General features: G+C 40.2%; 1 protein-coding gene across 3 annotated transcripts in view; it reads right to left on the bottom strand.

The window, feature by feature from the left end:
• Positions 1-23,692, bottom strand: part of BST1 (bone marrow stromal cell antigen 1) — a 29,792-nt gene that overhangs the window by 2,951 nt on the left and 3,149 nt on the right. The window contains exons 2-9 of one of the 3 annotated variants that reach the window (XM_061379660.1): positions 22,688-22,817; positions 21,415-21,550; positions 20,845-20,927; positions 20,257-20,333; positions 15,143-15,235; positions 14,003-14,089; positions 13,433-13,492; positions 9,968-10,409 (exon numbers count right to left, since the gene is read on the bottom strand). In XM_061379660.1, coding sequence (XP_061235644.1) covers positions 10,295-10,409; positions 13,433-13,492; positions 14,003-14,089; positions 15,143-15,235; positions 20,257-20,333; positions 20,845-20,927; positions 21,415-21,550; positions 22,688-22,817 — 781 coding nt within the window. In that variant the 3' untranslated portion in view covers positions 9,968-10,294. Of the gene's footprint in view, positions 1-9,967; positions 10,410-11,009; positions 11,921-13,432; positions 13,493-14,002; positions 14,090-15,142; positions 15,236-20,256; positions 20,334-20,844; positions 20,928-21,414; positions 21,551-22,687; positions 22,818-23,692 lie in introns of those variants that run through there. The other 2 variants (XM_061379661.1, XM_061379659.1) reach the window with 2 other exon arrangements.

Raw genomic sequence — 23,692 nt, 5'->3', positions numbered from 1 at the left:
AAGAAAAAACAATATGGATTGAATATGGATTTTCTCTGAATCAGGATAAAATCTAACAAATATGATAATGTTTCTGCTTTTTGTGTAAATAATGTGAAGCAGCACGTGTATGAAGGGCTTAATGCTGGATTGAATCCTAAGGCTGACACACACAGTTTTTAACTGTGGAGGAAGAAAGAGCCAGCACAGCAGTGCATGACAAAGCAACATCTAAAATGGGAAGTCTTCATTAAAGACAAAACCTTTCCATACTTGCACAGGCTCACACCATTCTCTCTCCTCTTTCCTTATTGCCTCTTTTTTCTCAAACACAGTACTTGTGCACTGCTGAAGTATGCCTGGGTGGAGTATGCCTTAGGGCCACCAGCACAAAGCTATTTCATTCCTGTGTGAGTCACTAGATTCTCTGGTCTATCTGTTTATCTACCTGTTAGATCTGTAACTGGGAATAAGTTTAGGCAGGCATGGGACAATAAGCAGTAGACCTGCTTGGGTTGCTCAGGTAGAGCCCCTCTCCATATGCCCAGCTGCTCTACAGTTTGTCCATACAAAATCGACACCCCGGGTAGATCAGTCCAATGCTCAGGTGCTGAGCACCAGCACTCACTGGGCTGTCTTTCAGTGACCTGGTGCAGTAGAGGTGTGCTGCTTCACTGTGTTTTGTTGGGGATGAATTGATCTAGTAGTAGTTTTCTCAAAACCGTGGAATCAGTTACCCACTTCTACAGATTAATCAGCAGGATGGGGAATTTCACTATCAGAACAGAAAATTAGTCAGAAATTCCTGCTTAGGAAATGTTGAAAAATGGCTTTCTGAAGGAAAACAGATACAAAACTGTGTATGTACTCAGTTCAGTGTGACAGAAACACTTGTGACTGAATGACTGTGGCCTTTTTAGGGACCCAGTAGGTGTGACCCCAGGGAACAGTGAACATCAATGAAGCCCGAGAAACCAAGTTGATTCAGGGACATTCTCAAAGCAGAAGAGTGGTTTATCCTCATTGTCAGGAAGTCAAAGCTGTAGCAGGAGGCCAACTTGGCGAAATCAGGGATTACTGACTGAGCTTAGGTGTGGGAAAAAAGTGTAGGGTGAGAGTGGAAGCAGGGATGGACTATCTGGAAGAAATGCAGAAGCATTGCCCAGGCTGTCAATTTATGGGATAAAGCTTATCTGCACATCCACAGAGGAGGGGCTTAGGGAGACAATGGCAGGATAAGGAAACCAAATAATACCCTGCCTGGATCCTCCCAGGCCTATAACAGGGGCCATCTGCCCATTAAAGACTCATGTTCACAAGCCTAGAGAAGCCCAGGGGCACAAAGGCAGGCAAAAACCCAAATAAAAGACTCCTGAGGTACAACCACCTTGTCTGTGTTCCTCCAGGACTGTCCCAGAAGTGCGTTAGCCCCAACAACCAGATGTGACACCCATCACCATGAACACTGGGAGCAGCTTTCTGTATCTTCTTCTGTACTAAGAGGCTTGCTGCCTAGGGGTGGCGTATATTGGGGGATGCAGGGGAAAAGCAGCTCATGATCACACAGAATTTATTATAGGACGTTTAGGAGGAAAAGCAAAAGTGGGACATGAGAGGGTTTTAGGTAATTTGGGAGAAAAAAAAAGAGTGGTGAAATAGAAGGGTAAGAGAATAAAAAGGTCAACTGCACCTAAATACTTGGTGGTCAGTTTGTTTGGCTCAGTATGCTCTGCTCTTGAACAGGGCAGTCTGTCCTGTCTTCGTCAACAGCTTTACAGCACTTCCCTGTGTGATGGCTCTCCATTCTGTGTGCACAGGGTTGTGAGTGCAGCAGCAGGTCAGACCATGGGTTGGAGGGTCCGTGTGTCCCTGGTGCCAGCAGCTGGAGTGTGAAGGTGTGAGAGTGACTGCGAGCACTAGCGGAGATCAAGCTGGATGAGCTGGTGAGCAGGTGACATGACTTGGTCTTTAAGGGCCAGCTCTGTCTTGAGAGCACCTGGGTGTCTCTAAAAGTCAAGAGCACGGGGTGGGGATCAACTATGGGACCAGGGGTGTCCTGGTGTGTGTGACAGACATACAGGGAAGGAATTAAGAAAGCCAACCCTGAACTAAAGTTAAAACTGGTGAGGTGTGGAAGGGCACCAAGAATGGCTTCTACAGGCACATCTGCAGCAGGATGAGCACCAAGGAAAAGATGGAGTTGCAGCTCAATGGGATAGGTGACCTATTCCCAAAGGATACTGAAAAAGCAGAGATGACTCAAAGCCTTGACTTGCTCTTCACTGGCAGATTCTGTCCTCAGTCTTTCTACAGTGCACAGGTAGGAATTTTGGGGAGAAAATTACTACCCATAGTGAAGATTGAGTTATGGACCATTTAAGCACTCTTGTTGAATATAAGTTCCCGTGTCCAGATGAGATGCATCTGAGGGTAGTAAGGACAAGCTGTCTTACATCACAGCAAAGCTACTCTTGTCTTTGAAAGGTCCCCTCCAACCTGTATGATTCTCTGAAGCTATGATTTTGTGATACAGATTTGCAGAATGTGGACAGATCTCACATGCTTTATAATGAATAACTAGTGGAACTAAGGAACTTTATCAGACAGGTCTCCAAAGATATTGGGATTTATGGAATTGAAGGCAGATGGAAATCTAGCTAATCTTTCCCTGAAGAAAATAGCTGAAATCAGTTATGTATAAGAGCAAATCTCCAGGTAGCCTAAGGTTGACTGTGCATGAAAAACGCTGTGGAATGTAATTTCTGCTACCTACCTAGGTTAGAATTTTAAATGTCTTTGCTAAAACATGTTAGCCATCAGGTTTTAAAATAAACATGCCCAGTATGACTGACTGCTAGAATTCTATGGACAGCTAAAGATGTTATAAAAATAGAGCTGTCTTTCCACTTATGCATTAGCATTGTGAAATAAGAAAGGGGACAGTGCTATGTATGACAGGCCCTTCCAGAAAGAAAACATGTAGTAATTGTCATTTTTGAAAACTCCCAGTATCGTTGAACAATGTAGGTTGGAAGGGACCTCTGCAGGCTATCTGGTCCCACCACTTGCTCCAATAATGGCTAACTTCAAGGTTGCACTAGGTTGCTCGGGGTGCTGTTCTCTAGTGGAGTTTGAAAACCTCCATGGATGGAGAATCCAGAAACTCTCTGGGCAGCCACTCCCACGGTGATGCTCTTTGATGCTTAGTCAGAATTTCACTTGCTGCACTTTTTGACCATTGTCCCGTGTTTTTCACTGTATGTCCCTGAAAAAGAGTATGGCTCCATCTTCTCTGCAATGCCCTCTAGATAGCAGAAGAAACTATCCTTTCTGGCTAACTTTCTGGATCTTCTTTTGGAAGATTTGATGCATACTGAAGTGTCTTAAGGATGGGTTGTGATGTTCAGGTTTTTACAAGTTCCTTCCACCAGTTATTTCAAAAGATTTTCAGAACTGCTTCCTCTTGGATTAATTTTTTTTTTTTTGGTAAATAGAAGAGATTAAGGGAAGCTGTGGTAAAGAATTACAGCATGGCTGTGTCAGGATTTCCACCACCACCACCCCCCTCCCCCACCATGGTTTCCTTTAGGGATTTGGTAAAGCAGAAACAGTTCTGGACTCTTCAGTTCCTTTGAATCCTAGAATGAAATCTCTGTCTCACCCTATTCTATCCTTCCAAATATCCTTCCTTTCAAATGGGAATCACAACTAGACAAATAAAGGAAGCAAAGCATCTTTTCCTCTCATCAAATATCATGCATTAGTATGGAGGAGAAATCTTATTAATAAGTGCTAATTTTTCTGAGAAGTAAATGAGTTTTCCAAACCTGTCTGTTTGGCCGGATAGGGAAGGTTTGTCTGTGTGCGGGTAATTCTTGTTTGCCTCAGTAATGATTCAGGGATGTTTTCAAAAACTTTTTTTAGTTAACTGCTCTAAAAACCTTTCTGATCAGGAAACTCCTATCAAACACTGCCTAAAAAACTAATCTACTCTTGTACATATTATTTCTTCATAGCAGGCCGCGGACACAGAAGAAGGGATGAGAGCTTTTCAGGGCCCACAGCTGAGTTAAGATCCCTAAATTAGTGGCCTGCTTTTTCCACTGGTGGTGTGCTCTACTGTAATGGCAGTGGAACAATTGTATTTTAATCTGCTTGTTTCTAAGACGCGATTTATGAACAGTCAGGTTATTTCAGTAGGATCAAGTATCTGGTGAGATACACTGACAAGAATACAGATGTACCCTCAAGTCGTGACTTTAGAAGTCATGACATCTGTCCTTCAGCTCAGATGTTTCAAACTGTACTGCAGTTTTGACTGCCTTACAAATGAATAACATTATGATAGGATGTGTATTTAAAGCTCATGTTCAGGGAAGGGGTAATTGGGATTCCTTCATCATTCTCCACACAGACATGCACAATCTAGTTCCTTTCCCCTTGTCTGTCTGATCAGCCCTTGCTTCTCTGCTTGGTGCTGTGTGAGCTTGCTTGTAGCCAGCTGGAGCCGTGACAGCACTGCCTGTGCTGTTCAGTGTGAGACAGGGCAACAGACACCAGTGACTGATTTTCTTCTTTGTTTATTGCAAACAGAGATCCCAAGGGTCCCAAATGTCCTCCTGCTTTGGACCAAGCTTCTTCCTCCCATTTCTGTGCTTGTTTTCCTTGCTGTCTCTCTTGAGTGTCAGGCCATCTGCTCCTTCCCTCTCATTTGGAGAGCCTGGCACTCATACAGGTGCTTCCTAAGCCTTGCTGCTGCTGCCTGAAGAATTAATTTCCTGATGTCATCAATGCTGCTCTTTGCATTTTGCAATTCCCAATTTCTTTCTCAGCCAAAGTGGTGGGTTTGTAACACAGCAAAGTCATGGCTGGGGTTTGTGCTTTGATTTTTCTCAAGGAACAAGGCATCATACGGAGAGTTCCCCTACAGACAAACACACTGCTGGTGGGGAAGGAGGTGGAGTGGGGACACAAGGTGTGGAATAGGTCCAGAATAGGTTGAGGAAAAGAGTTGCTTCATTCTTCTCTATCACCATTTTTTTTGTTGCCTTTCTATTTAGACATGTCAGACAATGATGTCTTAGACAAATTTACAAAGACACATTCAAGGGTATTGTGATTAAATCGCTGATATGGAGCATGGGAGACCCATGTTTAATGAACCATGCATTCAACATGAACCAGACTATGAAGAAAATATTTTTACTTGTTTCATGTTTGACTTATACAAAATAGAACAGCTGCAGTAAAAGAGTTTGCAAGTAACTGAGAGCTATACCAAAGCTGTGACCTAGCAGTGGGGGATCTTACCTTGATTTCTGTAGTTTTTTTAGTGCAAAACACCTTTCAAGGTTTAGTTTCAGTGCAGAGGAAAAGCAGATGCAGTAACCTCACTGACTTCCATGGAACCGTGTGCTTGTTTTCTGGCCAGTGCTCATTACTATGCTGCTCACACATTCTGAAGGGAAATAACCAGCAGGCTTCCATCCCACTGAGGCAGCCCAGGAAACAAAGTTGAAGTATGCTCTCTAAGTCCAGGAGTGCGTAAATAGCACAACTTCTCCTACAGGAACTGCATGGGGCAGACGTGCCTCTTGGAAAGGATCTGTGAGATGGTTCAAAGATCAAAAACCAAGAACCTTGAAAACCAACAGAGTTGGTTACCAACTATGTAAAATATAAGCTTTTGTATACATGTGTGTAAATATTTGTCCAGGATTTGATGCTGTGACTTGCAAGTTTATTGTTTGTGCTTACTGTCCTTAACTTCTTTTCACATGACTTATGCCATATACATCGCTTGTCATCACTCCTTTTTCATACCAGTTCAGCAACTCTTTTGTTTTTTTATTTAACCCCATGCTAATGGGCAGCAGTGACAGCAAGTTCAGGATGAAAGCCCACAGCATTCATTCCGCTTTGCGGGAGTACAAGCTCTGTACCCTGATTCAGTGTAGCATATGGATACCTATCATTTTCTTAGCACTGCTCTCTTGACTTTACCTGTTGCAAATGGAAAAAAAAGTCTTCCTGCAGTTTGGTGGTCCAGCAATTGCCAGATTCTTGACCTACAATTCTGTTTTCTGCCTACAGTACTTCACATTCCTTGTTAATCATTTATTGAAGCACTCATTAGCACCCGATAGCAGACCATCTCAGGTGTAATCACTAACTGATGCTCAGGCAAACATATTTACTGGATTAAAAAATAACATTTATTTGTTAATGATGGTAACTAATGGAATAACTCAAGTTACTGCAGACACAGAGTTCTGGAGGATCCCCTCTGTCTGCACTTCAGGGATTTACCACATTTACTGCTTAAATAGCACAGATGTATTGCTAGTCAGATAGTCACAAGTGAAACACTAGTTACTTTACTTCACTGCCTACTACTGAAAAGAAATGTGTATTATAATTTCCTCCTTCATTTTCCTTCTATAAAACTTCAAACTTCACAGTTTTCTGCTCACATATTCTGCTAAAAATGTGAAGTAACTCATTGGAACTGGGATCAGGTTCACCTCTGCTGCAGCTGCAGGAAAGTGAGGAGAAGGTAAGCAAAGAGGGGCAGCCTTGGCAGGATGGATACTCTGGCATGGTGTGAGAGTACATACGTGCCATGCTCCCAGGCTCCAGTTTCCTGTGCCCCGCTCTCTGCCAGCCTGCACTTGAACTGCACTGCTGCAGTAAGGAAATAAGGATCTCCTCCAACCTTGCCTTAAGAATTTGCAGGAAACTAGGAAATCAGATGCTTGCAGAGTATAAACAAAATCTGGCAGATTATATTCTCCATCTTAAGTAAAACAGCAAATAAATTTAGACTTGGCAGAAGATGGAATTTCAGGAAAACCTGAAAATCAGAAAAACACTTGTCAAGTGTTGAGCCACCCTAACATTAGGCTAAATTAGATACTGTGCCTCCCCATACTGAGCTATTTTAAACCAAACTCCTTGGCCCTGCTTAAAGAACCCTTCTTCCACCTTACACTCTATTGCTGAAGTAGAACATAGCAAAATTATTTCTAGCTAATCCAATAGAAAAGAGAACTCTCAAAGAGATATCTTTCTTTGAACAACCAGTGTTATGCAACTTGTTGAGATTTCAGGTCAAGTTTCACTACATTCAAGATTGGTGGTCGGAAACAGTCACAGCAGCTGAGTATCACATCAGGCCAATATGACAAAAATAAACACCAGCAGTATAAAAAGGACAGAGAGGTGAACAAGTTGTCCTTGCTTTATTCTCATAACTTCTTACTACAGAGCATTTGAGAGTTTGCATTTAAAAGTACATGATCACAGAAGCTATGAGCAGATGAATGTGTGTGCATGCACACACAAGGAATTACTCTGAATTAGAGCTCGGTTTTTGTCAGATACAATGACTGGAACATGTGCAGCAGAAAAAAATAAGTAGGTTAGCAAAAGAGGAGATTGTATTTATTTCTATATAGGAATGAAAACCACGATATAACTGAGTTCTTAAGTGGCCCACAAAATGGGAAAAGACAGTAAATACTCCCTTAGTAGCAGGAGCTTCCACAAATCTGTCTGCAGAAATGCAGAACAGCTTGTAATGCTCCTGTACATGCTGCTTTCATTTGCCTTTAGTTGGATATTAACAGACCTATATAGGATTATGGCATCCAACTGGATTTAAAATGAAGTAATATTTGTAATGTTTTCGATAAAACACTTCTCCCCTTGAATTCAGGCCTGGAGATGGCTGGTTTTGCAGTATTGCTAGTGCAAGTAGGAATGATTGAAACATTTCGAATACATATTTGAAGCACCCTGATGAACATTATGGAGAAGGGCAGATGCCTTTTGGACATTATGATTTCTCTACATTTTGCACAGCTGTTACATGAGACATTGCTAATCAGAGCAGTTACTGAGAGCTCAAGCCAGAGCACAGGCATACCTGCTCGATTCTCACCACATAAGCATAAAATATATGTGTAAATAGCACTATTCCTATACTTTGTAAACATAGAAATAGAGATATGGGATTCTCTTGCTCACAACTTTCTGCTCATATCTCTTGCTCCCTCTGGGAGTAACAACTGACCTTATTGTTTCGCACTTTGCTGACACATCTGCCCCTCTGCTTCTGAGATGCCAGTCACAATGTTCTTTCATACAGATTAAAACCATTATATTAAACTCAGAACAAACGATCCTCACTCAGCTTAAAATTTGCTGTCTCTTAGATATCAGGAAGCCTATGTATCTAAAACTTTGCTGCCTTTTTATCCCCAGCTATATTAGTTGGTCAGGTAAAAATCTTTATGGATCTTCAGAAGCTTTTCCAGTAAGTTTGAGACACTTTACTCAAATGATACTGGAAGAAAAAACTGCTACTGAGTTGAAGTAACAGGAAAAGAGGCAAGAACGTTAGAAATAAGGAAACACTGCAATAGGCTTTTGATTGTGTTGCTCTTGATACAAGGTTATGCAGCAAATAACTTCAAATTTGAATTGTATCTACCCTATTTTATATTTTACTTTTTTTTCCAAACAGAATTATTTAGCACTTCCTACAATGTTCTTGGTATCATATGTATTGGCCAGCACCGACTGTGCTGCTGGAGTGGATTGCATCTAGAGGATAGAAAGCAAAAGCTGACCAGCTGGGATGCTTGGCTTGTGGGTGCAAGTTGCCTGACGCTTGTTAGTGATAATAAGCTATTCTCTAAATCCTGCACACAGTCAGTGGGTAGGACAACACTAAAGCAAATGGTGGCTTGGACACCTGTCTCTGAGCACTATCTCTACAGCCTACAGTCCAAAATTTGCCATGACGTGATCTATGGACAAATCAAAGACTGATCAAAATTGCTTGGGTTCAGTCATCTGAGATGTCTCTGATACCTCTCATTATTCTGGCAGCTGCTGTTAAGGACAGCATCAAAGAAGCAATAAAAATGAGGAGGATGTTGAAGAGACTAATTAAAGGATTAATGTTTCAGCATAGGTAGGGAACAATTTTAAGTTGTAATACAGCCCAGATTTTGAAAGGTCTGTAACTTCTGATTTAAGTACTTCTGCAAGTGTCTGAAGCAGAAACAAAAAACCTTCAAGCTGGAGCCTAAACCCAGCTGTGACACAGGCAAATGCAACTATGTGTACAATATAAAGGGATTTGCATTGCAACCAAATTAAAAGTTACTACAGGAATTGAAGGCAGACAAATAGGCAACAGCAACAACATACTGTAGGTAGCTTATCTTTCAAACATAAAATGTGATATTGTTTTACCAGGGACTGAAAGGATGCAGATCTACTATGAAGCCCTAAATCAGATGGACTGAGATAACAGGAACATCCTATCCCATTTTCTGACAACACATATAAATAACACAGAACCTAACAAAATGTGCAACAAAATTCTACTTAAAGTTATTTTCTAGAAGAACAATAATTTTTTCCAAAGATTTATGTGTCACCTTGGTAGCTGCATTTCTTGGTGGTTTAGAGGAACAACTAGCTGGAATTCTTAGATAATTCACAAAAGTAATTTAAGGGACCTTCAAGATGGCATCTGCTCTCTCCTCAATGTATTCTGAAGCATGCTGACTGAGTTCACTGCAAGCAGGCAGATGCCTGACTTGGCAGGTTCTTGTCTGAATTTGATATGCCATAAATCACATTCACGATGATCAACCATCACATCATCATGGAAAAACTGTGGAACTTTCTAGAGCTGGTTTTCCTGACTATGGGCTATGACATGGCCAGAAAATAACCAGCTGAGGAACAGTTGTGTGGATGATGAAGTAATCGATATTAAGTGGGAAAATACTATGTGCAAATATGCGAGCCAGAATCTTATTGTACAACAGTTTCAGGTAAGTTTAGCCCGAGTTCTGGACCACTTATTGAGAGATCAAAGCTCTCTTCCACCTGAATTCATATTTCCCCTTCCTTAAACACAATAATCAGACATTAGGTTTCCAAGGCCAAATGGACTGATTTCACAAACAAGCTGTGTGGGAGATGTATGACAGGCACAGTTTCACTTATCTTTCTGCAATACGTTAACAGGAAGTATTATTCTCAGTTTAATTCTGCAGAATAAAAGGAAAGAGCAATGGATTCAAAAAAAAAGGAAATAAAGGGTGAGGCTTTCTAGCGGCAGTAGAATAATTTTTGATACTAAAAGTAGTTGGTATCTAAATAGAATTACGTATGATTTAAATATGCACGTGTGGTAGTCCAAAAAGTAGGGTGAAACTGCATTTAGAAATTAGTTGAAGCCAAATTTATAGCCAGCTAAGGCAAACAGAGGATATGGATGCAGTTGATTAACTTAGTACACTAAAGCAAATTTGAACAAAAAGCCCACAAAAGAAACAAACATGAGCTTGTTCCAGCTGCCTCCTCTGTCTGAAGATATAGGTCCTCTTTGTGCTGCTGGCGCAGATCTGAAGAAAAGAAAACAAAAAGGATGTTCACAGCACAGAGCTGAGTTAGGATTCTTTTAAATATCAGGCGGTTGTAGCCAAGGATGAAGTCTGCAGTCCAAGGGCTAAGGTAGAAGTTTCTTTGTAAGAGCTTGCCACCAGATTCCCTTTGGCTGTCACAATGTTATAAACAGGATATTTATGCAAAAAAGCCCTGGGAACACTTCTTTCTACCTGCATACCCAATCCTCCTTGTTTCTCCACATCCATTTACTGCCTCTGGCCTTATGCTTGAGATTGTATAAAGCAAATCTAGACAGCAGTGGTCCTAGAGGTCTATTTTTACAGCAGTTGATTCAACAGTATCCAGATCCATTTCTAAGCCCCCCTGACATTGCAATAATGCAAGTAATAAATACCTCTACTAATAAGTTGCGTCTGGTTTCCTTTTCTACTCATGTTTGTAAACCATCTATGCCATCTAGTGGGTAGTTTTTTATTTACAAGTTTTCTGCAAATACCAGGGTGACAACAAGCCCAAATCCAAATTTTAACTCAACAGGACCATAGATCAAGTTTGCAGAGGAGTTAAGAGCCACTATTGCTACCCAAGAAGCCATCCCTCTGCTACCCTGACGCAGCCTTCTCCTTTGGTATCCCAATGTAACAGGAACTGTGGAAACAAGAAAAGTCACTTGGACAACTTTGTTTTGTTGCTCGGAGCATTATTCTCCAGAGGCTGAGAAGGCAGCTATTAACACTGTAACAGCAAATAGCCATTGTGAAAGGGGATGTAACAGAGCCTGCACGCCTAGCCTCACTACTTATTATAGAAGTGTATACCCTGAGCACACGCTCTGCAAGGGAAACTTTTCCTGACAGGTAACATGTTCTTAATAGTGACATCCCTACTGACCAAACTGTTCCTATGTCAGTTAATGGACTCTCAGAGAGCAGTGATCCATCCACAGAGAAAACAGATCTAGAAGATAATCATCAAATAATTTATATACATCTGCATAGGGCAGCTAATTTCAATGCAAATATTATTTATTGCAGAGAAGTGATTTGGGAAGAGTGCAAGTATTCATTGTCTTGAAGTATTTTAGCTGTGTAAATTTCAGGGAAAGGCAATGATAACATTCAGACTCTGACCTGATTAGGGATAGCACAGATAAGAAGTGAATCAAGCCTCTTACACTGCCACCTATACAGGAGGGGATAGAAGGCTCAGGAAGGCAAGAAGCAAAGAAATTTCCTAAGGAGGATGATAGCTGAGCTGCTTAGTAGCTACCCCAAGAGAGTATGAGACTGGTGCTTAGAATACAGTAGTTATTATGTTAATTTAAGGACCAGTGTGGATGGAAAGGAAGGGGTGGCTGCTCCCCGGCTTACATACTGCAAGTGTTATGTGGTAATACTGGAGAACTGGTATTCTCATCCCTTAGGTGAAAGGAAAAAGACACTAATGTTTTCCAAAAGCCTTCTCATCCAGGTTTCCTCACAAAACTTTGCGGGAAATGGTTTAAAACCTGGGAGAAGAGAAAAACTTCTGTTAGGAGTTCACAGGTTTATATATTTTAAAATCCTGTAAAGTGCTTTTCCTCCAATTTGTTAATAATGTCACCATGTTCACAACTGCAATTTTGCATGGGGCAGCTGTATTTTCTTTTGACACGTGAACAAAAGCCTTACCATAAAACCCTATTTTAATCCACCATGTGAGCAGTTATCCAGTAGCAAACAAATGCCAAACAGGACTGGAAGCCTGTTCTATGATCTACTACCTAGGAGTCCAGAGCTATCTGATATGTAAAATGCAACCATTTTCATCACACATTTATAAGTTGGTGCTGGGATATAATTTGGATGTAAGAATAAAAGTTGCATGACAAGGTGAGTAAAAACTTTCAGTGACCAGCAGGAACAGGGGGTGTAAGGTGTACACTTTGTAAGGGAACATATGCTACAGAAAGTGATATACAACACCTTTTCTGTACTGCATGAAGCATTACGGCCACACAACCAAAGTCAGGCTAGTAGAAGTTGCACCTCTCTGCTGCCATAACCAGGAGTAGCAAAACAGGTTTTTCATAGCAGAAGTTATCATTGCTGTATTACATAGGTATCAACATACAAAAGATTTGCAGGTGCTTGAATTAGGGCAGAAAGGACAGTAGGAGGTAGGATACAGCCAAATGTATGGATTATGCATAAAAATAATGTAACTCAAGAACAACTTTTATGCATCCATATATCCTTCTACTTTCAAACTGTGAGGAAGTTTTCATATTTGGGTGTTCAAATACCTTATGTGTACCTACACATGCAGCAGCATATAGATTAAGAAATTTAATTATAATTGAAAACAGTCATCTTTATTGTAAATTTACTGCAATACATAATAAATCAATTTAATCCTCTTTTTATAATAAAGCAAAATACAGACAGAAAGGGAGAGTATAAAACCTAGTTTGGGAGTGATGCTTGCTAACTGAGAAAGTTATATGTTGGATGTAATATGCATTCCCTGCAGATAACCTACTGGCCCAAAGTAAAGACATTAAAATACAGAAATTGGGTTTGCACAAAAAATGAAAGATTAAAAAAAAAATCCTCAAAATTTGGAATTGAAAGTTCTAGTAGCTGGAGAAATGCCCTTTAGATCTGTTGCCATTTGACCTACAATTTCATTATTCACAGAAGAATATCAATGAAAGCAATTTCAAATTTGTAACAGATTTGGCATCAAAACACTGATATATACAAACTTCATCCATACCACCAGTGATACACAGCGTGATTGTGCAATTGATGAACTGATTAACACTCAATTTTGAATAGCAGGTGCTCACAGACAATTGTGTGCAATTTGTAGATAGAAACTGCTCACTCAGTACACAGTAAGTAATAAATTCAAGAATACTGCATATTGTGTATGAGTGATAGATAATAGATGGTAGAGGTGGAATATGTTGAACTGTTGACTTCTGCATTATTTGGTTGTAATGACACTGAGGATGGATTGAACTTCTTTTACTTACGATGAAAGGGTACACTTAGAATCATCAGGATAATCCACACAAAGTAAGAACATTACAGACCTGTGAAGATATCATTTTATTTAGCATCTTTGGGGCAGAAAAAAGAAGAAAACAAATGAAAAAATCCAAAACAAAATCAACAGTATTATCATGTCTAAAGCTTCCCTTCAATTATATTTACTTGCAATCTAGTGTAAATAACTAGAGCTGTGAATACTACTGAGAATAACTAGTAATCCTGCAGATTACTAGTGTTTTTCACTGTTGTTTGGATTTTCAATATAAATACAGATTTTATAATGAAGTGGAATACATGAGGCCATCTTCTTTGTCTGATACTGGGTAATTAATTATACAATTATACAATACGGTGTAGTGTTCTGCTCAATTCATGGCTGAAAAATGCCAAGTCTGAAAAATATGACATATATCCATCATATCCATCATATCCAATATATCAGTCTCTTACTGAAGACACAAGATTAATTGCATTTAAAAAGGTAAGAAACCATTTAGAATAGATGAGGTGCTTTTGCAAATACACTATAGTAACGAAGGAATTTCACTTACTTGTAATTGTCAGTGCAGATGACATCATAACCAAGGGTTTTCAATCTGTTTTCTAGTTTCTCTACACTGTTAGTTCCACAGGACTCTCTGTGAGAAAAGATTTTAGTATTATTGCATTTCCTTTCACTGAACCTGATGGAATTACTTAAGTAAATCCCCATTATTTTGGCTCTTCTGTATTCCTTAACACCTACAGAAAACTGGTGTACAATCCTATTTATAATGCTTCACTTTCTTACAGTCATTTAATATTTTATACTCAGTTTGCAGATACTGGAATGTTGGCTTCAGTCACTGTAGCACTTGCAGGTTCTATTAATCAATATTCCCACATCTAATATTTCACTAGACAAACAGAAAAAGAGCTAGTTAGTTTTGTAAAATAATAATGAGTGTTTCATTTGTAATATTCTTTGGCAGCTTTTTAGGTGGTGCTAAAGTTGATGCCAGCTGTCTCTACAGAATAAGCTGGTTATAATAAATTAGAATTATTCTTGTTGTTAGGCAATTGCTCTCTTTCTTAAATACAGAACAGAAAAAAACACAAGGAGAAAGGAAAAAAAAACAACCCAGAAACAATCCTAAAATGCAGCTTCTGTGGTCTAGCAATGATTTTCTAATTTATGGTCTGATTACCTAAACAAAGTTTAGCATAGTACAGAACCTACTGAGGTTTCTAAAACTTGCACCAACATGAAGCATTAAGGCTACTTACCCATTGGTCTGTAAACACTCATGAGTGAAGTAATCATATAGGGACCAACAAAATAACCATAGAATCATAGAATCATAGTTTGGCCTACAAGGGACCTTCAAAGGTCATGTAGTCCAGACCCTGCAATGAGCAGGGATATCTTCAACTAGATCAGGTTGTCCAGAAGCACATCCAGCCTGGCCTTGAATGTCTCCAGGGATGGCACATCCATCACCTCTCTGGGCAACCTGTGCCAAGGTTTTACCACTGTTACTTAAAATTTTTTTTCATCACATCCAGCCTGAATCTCTCCTCTTTTACTTTAAAACCATTACCCCTCAGGCTATTGCAACTCCTATGCAAATATAACTAAAAGAAAAATAAGGTCAATTTTTATATACAGGTCCATATAGGAGAAATTGACCTTTATGGAAGACATAACTTACGCGTCTGGTCCTTCAATGTCATCCACAACCCAGATGGCAATTTGTGAGATTTTGTCTTTCTGAAGATTAGGTATTTCATAATCTGCAAAAAAACTAATTCAAGAAACAAATTTTTCGAACTATACAGAACAAGAAAAATAAATAACCTTTTCCCATTTGCATTAATGGAGGCTTTGATCCTGCTATAGGATATGGGCTTGCTCAATTTTACATTTATATCTAATGATGACAATTAGACTCAACAGAGTAGAAAAACTCTGGTTCACATTCTGAATGCCCTCAAAGGTCAAAGGCATTTAATCAGAAGATCTGTTTTCACATTCTTTATCTTAGAAGGGCTCAGCTGAAAAAAAGTTAGAACTTAAGAGGTGAACCAGAATGAAGGGAACTTTTCAAAACGCAAAAAAAAAAACAACCCCAAAATATTTGATAATTAGTAAAAAAATTAAAAGGTCACTCTTGTAGTTAATGCTTTTAGACATTTCCTGGGTTCAGCAGTAGCAGTCATTTTCCTCCTTCTTAGTAGCTGGTACAGTGCTGTGTTTTCAACTTCAGTCTGAGAACAGCTCTGATACACCGATGATATTAGTTGTTACTAGGTAACGTTTACTCCCATCAAGGACTTTTCAGCCTCACACTCTGCCAGTGGGGAGGGCCACAGGAAGCCGGGAGTAAGCAGAGACAGGACACCTGACCCAAACTAGCCAAAGTATCCATACCACAGCATGTCATGCCCAGTGTATAAACCCAAGGGAGTCAGCTGGAAGGCCCAGATTGCTGCTCAGGTCAGGCTGTGTATCAGCTGGTGGGTGGTGAGTGGTTTTAATTGTGCACCACTTGTGTTTATTGTTTTCTTTTCCTTTTCCCTTTCCCTTTTAGTTTTATATTCTCTTCCCTTTTTATTTCCCTTACCATTATTATTATTGGTGGTAGTAGCAGTGGTTTGTGTTATACCTTAGTTACTGGACTGCTCTTATCTCAACTCGTGGGATTCCCACTGTCGTGGTTTAAGCCTGGCCAGTAATTCAGAACCACACAGACACTCGCTCCCGCCCGCCCCCCTTCCCTCCCACTCCTGGAGAAATAGGGAGGAGAATTGAAAGAATGTAACTCCCATGTTAAATTCAGATAAGAACAGTCCAGGAACTAAGGTAAACACAAACCACTTTTTTTTTTCTACAAAAGAAATAGATTTAAATGTACAAAATCACTGCAACATTGATGTGAAGTATGTATGCCTAGGATATGAAAGACCATAAAGGAGCAAGTTCTAGCCATGTCTAACCCTAGCTTAGGAAATCTTTCACTTTATTGCTTTGTGTAGGTATTTAAGTAACAATTAAAACAAGATAATAAAGTGGCAACTAAATCACAGAATCACAGAACAGTTTGGGTTGGAAAGGACCTTAAGGCTCATTCAGTTCCAACCCCCCTGCCACAGGCAGGGACACCTTCCACTAGAGGACGATGCTCCAAGCCCTGTCCTGCTTGACCTTGAACGCTTCCAGGGATGGGGCAGCCACAATTTCTTGGGGCAATCTGTTCCAGTGTCTCACCACTTTCACAGTAAAGAACTTCTTCCTGGTAAATAAAGATGCCAAATCTAAAGGATTATTTTAGTATCTGTAAACTGACTTTTCTGTGAGACGCAGGCATTTCAAAGCCACAGATTTCAAACCATTCCAGCAAGATGTACTGTAATGATTTCCAACCTTTAAATTGTTCTCATTTTTTATTTTTTTATTATTCATCAGAAAGCTTATAATGTCTGTGTCTGCACTGAATGCTTGGTCCTAATCTGAGCCTAAGTGTGTGCTCTAATTCGCCCATTATGGATCTTTTTGAATGTCTACCTCTGGGATGCAGTGTCTCTTAGCCACTTTCAATGCTCTAATACCCCCCAGACTAGAAGGGACTGTCAGCTGTCATCTCCTGCATGAGAGCAGCAGTGGCAATGTGATCACAGCTTTACCCTCCTGGTGCCTGCAGGCAAACTACTGGTGCTCTGGCAGGGAAGTAAAAGGCCTGGTGGTTGTCAGTATCTGTTGACAGCCAGCCGAGACCTGCTCATGGAGTTAGAAAGTTTAACCTTCTGGGGAAGCAAAAGCATTCGGCAGTGTCCCACATGACATCCTTGTCTCTAAATTGGAGAGACATCAATTTGATGAATGGACCACTCGGTGGATTAAGAACTGGCTGGAGGGCCGCACACAAAGAGTTGTGGTCAATGGCTCAATGTCCAGCTGGAGACCAGTAACGAGTGGTGTCCCTCAGGGATCAGTGTTGGAACTGGTCCTGTTCAACATCTTGTCGGTGACATGGACAGTGGGATTGAGCGCGCCCTCAGCAAGTTTGCCGATGACACCAAGCTGTGTGGTTCGGTTGATACGCTGGAGGGAAGGAATGCCATCCAGAGGGACCTTGACATGGTTGTGAGGTGGGCTGATGCCAACCTTATGAAGTTTAACCATGCCAAGTGCAAAGTCCTACACCTGGGTCGGAGCAATCCTAGACAGAGGTACAGGCTGGGCAGAGAAGAGATTCAGAGCAGCCCTGTGGAAAAGGACTTGGGGGTGTTGGTCGATGAGAAAATGAACATGAGCCGGCTTCAGTGTGCGCTTGCATCCCAGAAAGCCAACCGTATCCTGGGCTGCATCAAAAGAAGCGTGACCAGCAGGTCGAAGGAGGTGATCCTGCTCTTCTACTCTGCTCTCCTGAGACCTCACTCGGAGCATTGTGTGCAATTCTGGTGTCCTCAACATAAAAAGGACATGGAACTGTTGGAACAAGTCCGCAGGAGGGCCATGAGGATGATCAGGGGACTGGAGCACCTCCTGTATGAAGATCGGCTGAGAAAGTTAGGACTGTTCAGCCTGGAGAAGAGAAGGCTGTGTGGAGACCTCATAGCAGCCTTCCAGTATCTGAAGGGGGCCTATAAAGATGCTGGGGAGGGACTCTTCATTAGGGACTGTAGTGATAGGACAAGGGGGACTGTAGTGATAGGACTTAAACAGGGGAAGTTTAGATTGGATATAAGGAGGAAGTTCTTTACTGTAAGGGTGGTGAGGCACCAGAATGGGTTGCCCAAGGAAGTTGTGAATGCTCCATCCTTGGTGGTGTTCAAGGCCAGGTTGGACAGAGCCTTGGGTGACATGATTTAGTGTGAGGTGTCCCTGCCCATGGAAGGGGGGTTGGAACTACATAATCTTAAGGACCTTTCCAATCCTAACTATTCTATGCTTCTATGAAGTAGAACATGAGGAGGCGATAGCAGCAGTTGCCTGCTCTGGACAAGTATGGCTAACTAGAGACCAGTAGCAACAACAGCAGATTTGTCTGTCTGTTCAGGGTGTCCAAGCCTGTCTTAAACACATAGCAAAAATATAACCAAAGACAAAGATTTCAATTGTTTTTAACCCACTTGTTCATTCACATGTATGTTATTGCCAGTAAAAATGCAGCTTCTTCCAAAGTACAAATGAATCCTTAACTAGAGTCAGAAACTGTGGAGGAACAATGTACCACTGACTTCAGAATACCTATTTCTGAACTGGCTAACATAATTAAAGAAGTCTGCCAACTACGTGAGCAAAGTTATTTTGCAGTGAAGGGAGAAATAAATCTGAACTGAATTGGTAAGAGGTGACTTAATGATGATTTAAGTGCACAAAATGTAATTCAGGATAAACTTTGGGAGTGGTTTTGAAATGCTTGAAAATACATCAGAGAGATGTTTAGGAAGACAGGTGGATCTTTGAGATTACTTTCTGATACTAATTATTCAACTCCAAGCCTCTTTCAAACAAGATCTCTTAAAGAAGTTCAGCCATAAATATACCAGAAGATACACAGCAAAGAAAACAGATGGAGTAACTAATTGGCTTTTTTTTTTTTCTTGGCAGGCTGTGTTCCAGTGGTGGAAATTTCACTGGTTACAATACCTCCAAACACGCAACCCAGGGAACTGGTGGAATTAATTTGTGTGTATTGTGAAATAAGGAATCTGTAAATTAACAAAAAAAAAGTGAATCTGTTTCTGAAATAAGGCATCTGTACTGGATTCCTGGCTCTGCTCTGCTGCCAGCTGTTGTCATCTGCAGAAGACTTGATCCCAGCTGACAACCTGCCCAACCCAAGAGAATCATATATCTTCTTGATTAGTTGAAAGCTGTGTACAGAGACGGACCTTTGGGGGATGGAGGTAAGTAGGTAGTAGGTGTTTTGGAACAGATGGTGCTTGCTACTCTCCTATATGGAGATAAAATTAACTTTTCAATGATTACTTCTAGTCCACAGTGAACACACAGGAGAAGGATCTGTTATATGGGTCTTTAAAAGACTTTTTTTTTTTGTCTGCCTTGGACAGGACTCAAGGTAAGGAAAGATGTAGTTACCTGAGGTAAAGAAAGATGTATTTTTCATCAAAGCTGGAAAGTCATTATAGCCACATATTCAGTAAAAGTTCTCAAGGGTGTACTTTTACAGTAAGTTTCATATATAAGCTTAGAAGAACTTGTGCATAGTGCTACATTTATAAATCAGAAAAAAAAAAATCTGTCCTTAATATATGAGGGAATAAGGAGAATAGGAAGCTAATCCTTGCTATCATTCTTCTCAATAAGCTTTTTTTTTGCTTTCTTAAGCCAAATCTTTCTTCTACCTCCTCTTTTGGTCTTGAAGAAATAGCAGGTAAAAGTATTTTCCCTATAGAACTTACCAAGTTTGTTCCTAGACCTGACAGAGGCTACACTCCTTGTAATGATGTCCTCTCCTTGGAGATGTCTCTGAATAGAAATTTTGTAATGCTCATCTTTTTGAAAACATGCACATTTTGCCACAGTTATGTGGGCTCACTTAAAGGATGCTTTCAAAGGACATTTATCCTGCTTGCCACAGCAGTTTGTAAAATGCAGGAGTCCAAAGGATTGTTTCCATCCACTTCATATTAATTCCTACATCTGAGTACAATTAACAGTTGTCCCCACAACACAGCAGACTTTGATGCAACAGGCTCTTTTAGCCACCTTCCCATGCAGGAGAAAACCCAAACAACTGATTGACCCTTTTTTTGCAGGCATCAGGCCATTTACACAGAAATAACTCAGTTTTCTTACCCTGGCTCTGGATAAGCTCCTCCAACTGCAGAACCATTCAACAAGACATGTATCACCCCAGAACTGTGCTGTGCATACTGCAATAGATAACAGGGTTTTTTCAGAACTTACAGATTTGTTACATGACTTGGTATTGTATTGCAAGCATCAACGACCAAAGAAAGAGTTTTATCAAGAAGACATATCGGAATTGTGAAAATAATACTAAACTAGCACCCTAGCAGGTCACTGCAGTAGAGAGAATAAGAAACTAAATAGCCAGAGCATTAAATTAATACATCTATTTTCTCACACCTATAAGTAGTTTCTTCAGCATAGGAAGAAAGCTTTTTGGCACTCTGTGTTGGGTTTGATCTGTGAATTATGTTTAATATATACTAACAAAGCTAACAGAATTTTAACACATTATCTAAGGTGAAAGGTTACTCTTGCTAGAACACTGCACCTGGTGTAAACCAGTGTATTTGTATCAGAGGAACTAATCTAACACAGTTACAAACTTAAACCTGGTCTGATCCCATGATGTTTCCCTGAATCACCCAGGACACACTCAGTAATGAATGAAGTCAGAAGTAATTAATTATTTACAGTGATTGAGGCCATCCTCCAGAAAGATTCCACCGCGTTGTTTTCACATTCCTCCGTGGTAGGGCAGGATTCATAGTCCATTTCTGTAGGAAGGCATGTGATTTATGCTATTAGAGAGATGATTAGGACTGTAAAAAGTGATATTAGAAAGCAATTAAATGTATTTTGCGCATTATTTACTGAACATACAAGATGGTCTGACACAACACTGAAAACGACAGTTGTATTTTTTTCTATCATTTTCCATCCTGTGCACTTCATGTAAACAGTGAAATTCTGTGGATTCAATAATTTGGCTAAAACAGCTATAACACTGTATCTGGGATGCAGAGAGCTCTGCATTCAGAGGATTAAGAAGGAGGTTTATCTCCTGTGCTGCACTGTTTAGATTTCACTGTTGTTCCCCTGACCACAATGTTACATATTCACACAAAACAGAAGAGAATGAGATAGTGAAGCTCGCTCTGATTTTTCATGGAGTAAGAGCAAAACTAGGTCCTTCAGAACACAGCAGTTGTTCTCCACTGTGGTTTTAAACACAGATGTTTAATATAGTACACATTGTCTTACCAATGCTGTTGGCCTGCCCACACCAGTTTAGAAAATCTCCAAAGCAGCCAAACAGAGTATCAGCCAGAGACATGTAGCGCCGGCCCCTGCCAGCAAAGCTGTTGACTAGCAGATGATTATTTTCCCAGAAGAGAGACTACATAAAAAAAAGGGGGGAAGGGGGGAAGGGGGGGCGAGAGAAGAAGAGAAGAACAAATGAAACATCACTCGGGCATGGACACACTGAGATTATGGGGTGCTGAACACAGTTTTAAAGATGTTTTGGTATTTGTTCAAAATCAAGCTAATAACCTGAAATGTTACCTATATCTTTAGGGGAACGAAGTTGTTTGGGTTTTTTTTGGTTTAGTTTGGTTTTTTTTTTTTTTACAGTGATATAAATTCTGATCACTAGAGGCTTGAGGAGTATTTATACCATGATAGGAATGGATATAGACTTATATTAAGTATAGTTAGGCCTAGCTTTGCCTTCCTCAGCAGACAGATTTAGGAAAAGGGAGGAAAAGGAGAAGACATTTATAAGGCAGATATGTTTTACCAGGAGTCTCTCACACTACTATGTTGGCTTATGAGGTGAACAAAATCATTCATCTAGCTGTTATTTCTGTGCTTGCAGAACTCTTTCATGAATTAAGCTATGGTGACAGCAGTATTTGTTGGTTTCGCTTGTATGATTTAGAGATAAGGAATAACTGTGCTAAATGTAAAACTGCTTTAAAGCACCACCTTTTAGAGAAGGCCAAAGCACACATTCTGATGGCGTGAAGAGCTGTGTTTTTTGCACTTTCACAGTTCTCTGCAACTGCCAGCACATTAAACCCTTACTGTTTTCTAGCACATAATGGAGTCCTGTCCGTTACTGCTTATGTTTGTTTAACATGTCAATGTTTAACACGCCATTGCCCTGCGACTTGGCTGTGAGGAGTGGAAGCAAAAGGAAACAGCAGGCACACCAGGTGCAGGCAGAGCACCTAACTTGAGGAAAGGAGAAGTGGAGGTTCAGGAACCATGACAAAGCACCCAGTACAGCAGGAAAAACGGGGGATCTTTGTGAAAAAAATAGAGAAGTTGCTGAAAAGTTACTGCATAAAATAAATGCAGTCAAACACATTGAAAAACGCCATCAAGCCAGAGTCTCATTTGTAAACTACAGACAGGCAAAAATAATGAATCATGAGTCAGCCACATAATGACTTTTGGTCAATTTTGAACTGTGTCATGGAAAATCTGCTGGATCTCACAGGACTGTTAACATAACATTAAAAATCATTACCTTGTTAGGTGGAATTGTGTGCAAGGACAGGTTGATAAATAATTCATAGTCCTCAGGCAGAATGTTGCAAGGATCCTTGTTAATAAATGCATTTTTAAATGCTTCCCATATCTCTGAACAGTTTTTCTCCCTGTAATCATTCAAACAAATAGCAGAGTTTTCTCAAAGCAGAACAAGGAATTTATTTGTTCCCAAATTCTTCAAATTCCCAAATTAAAACCACTACAAGTTTAAGATACAAAACTGAAGTCAGAGTGGTAGCAAACTTGTAATCCAGGAAGAGCATATACATTTTGTCTCATTCTCACTCCTAAGAGCAGCAGATTATGAAGAAATAGCAATGAAAATATTAGGATTGACAGTGTTGAATTAGAGACACATAGTAATTCAACAAAAAACTGAGAAGGTACACTCTGCACAATGACCTTATTATCCAGCATTGTAGAAATACTGAAGAAAACAGCTTTCTTTGAAATATTCAAGATTGAAAATGCCATTTCAATTAAAGCGTAGCAAAACGTGCAAACCTACTGAAACATAAAATTACTCTTAAAATGTCATATTCAAACGTAAGAGTTGTTACTGGAAAGTTTTGATAGTAGAATAATGGTTTTGACAGAGAGATATTTTCTGTGTATATAAACCCTAGGGTTATGCAACTTTACCTTGCTGGAAGGAGTACAGTGACCATGTGGGACATGTACTGTCACTGTGCAGCAGCTACAAGAATATTGTTAGGATTCAGCATCATGAAGAGAGGCCTGAAATAAGATGCTAGGCTGTGCACTTCGACATTTCCCTTCTACCAGCTCTGCCCTGGGGGCAATAATCTGCGGAAGGACAGGACAGACCATCTAGGAAGTGTATCTCTCTGGATTTGCTGGATCTCATCTGTCACAGCTCTGAGCCTGCCTGGAGTAATTAAAAAGAGAATTTCTACTTTCACCACTTTCCCATAGTACCTTCCCCACATATGCTGTGACAATGTCTATGCTTGGAATACTC

Source organism: Neopsephotus bourkii, unplaced genomic scaffold (assembly GCF_033783945.1).
Source record: "Neopsephotus bourkii isolate Nb327-2 ecotype Australia unplaced genomic scaffold, CSIRO-AGI_Nbou_v1 NB_1780, whole genome shotgun sequence".
In the NCBI taxonomy this organism is placed as follows: domain Eukaryota; kingdom Metazoa; phylum Chordata; class Aves; order Psittaciformes; family Psittacidae; genus Neopsephotus; species Neopsephotus bourkii.
This window is presented reverse-complemented; position numbering and strand designations above follow the sequence as displayed.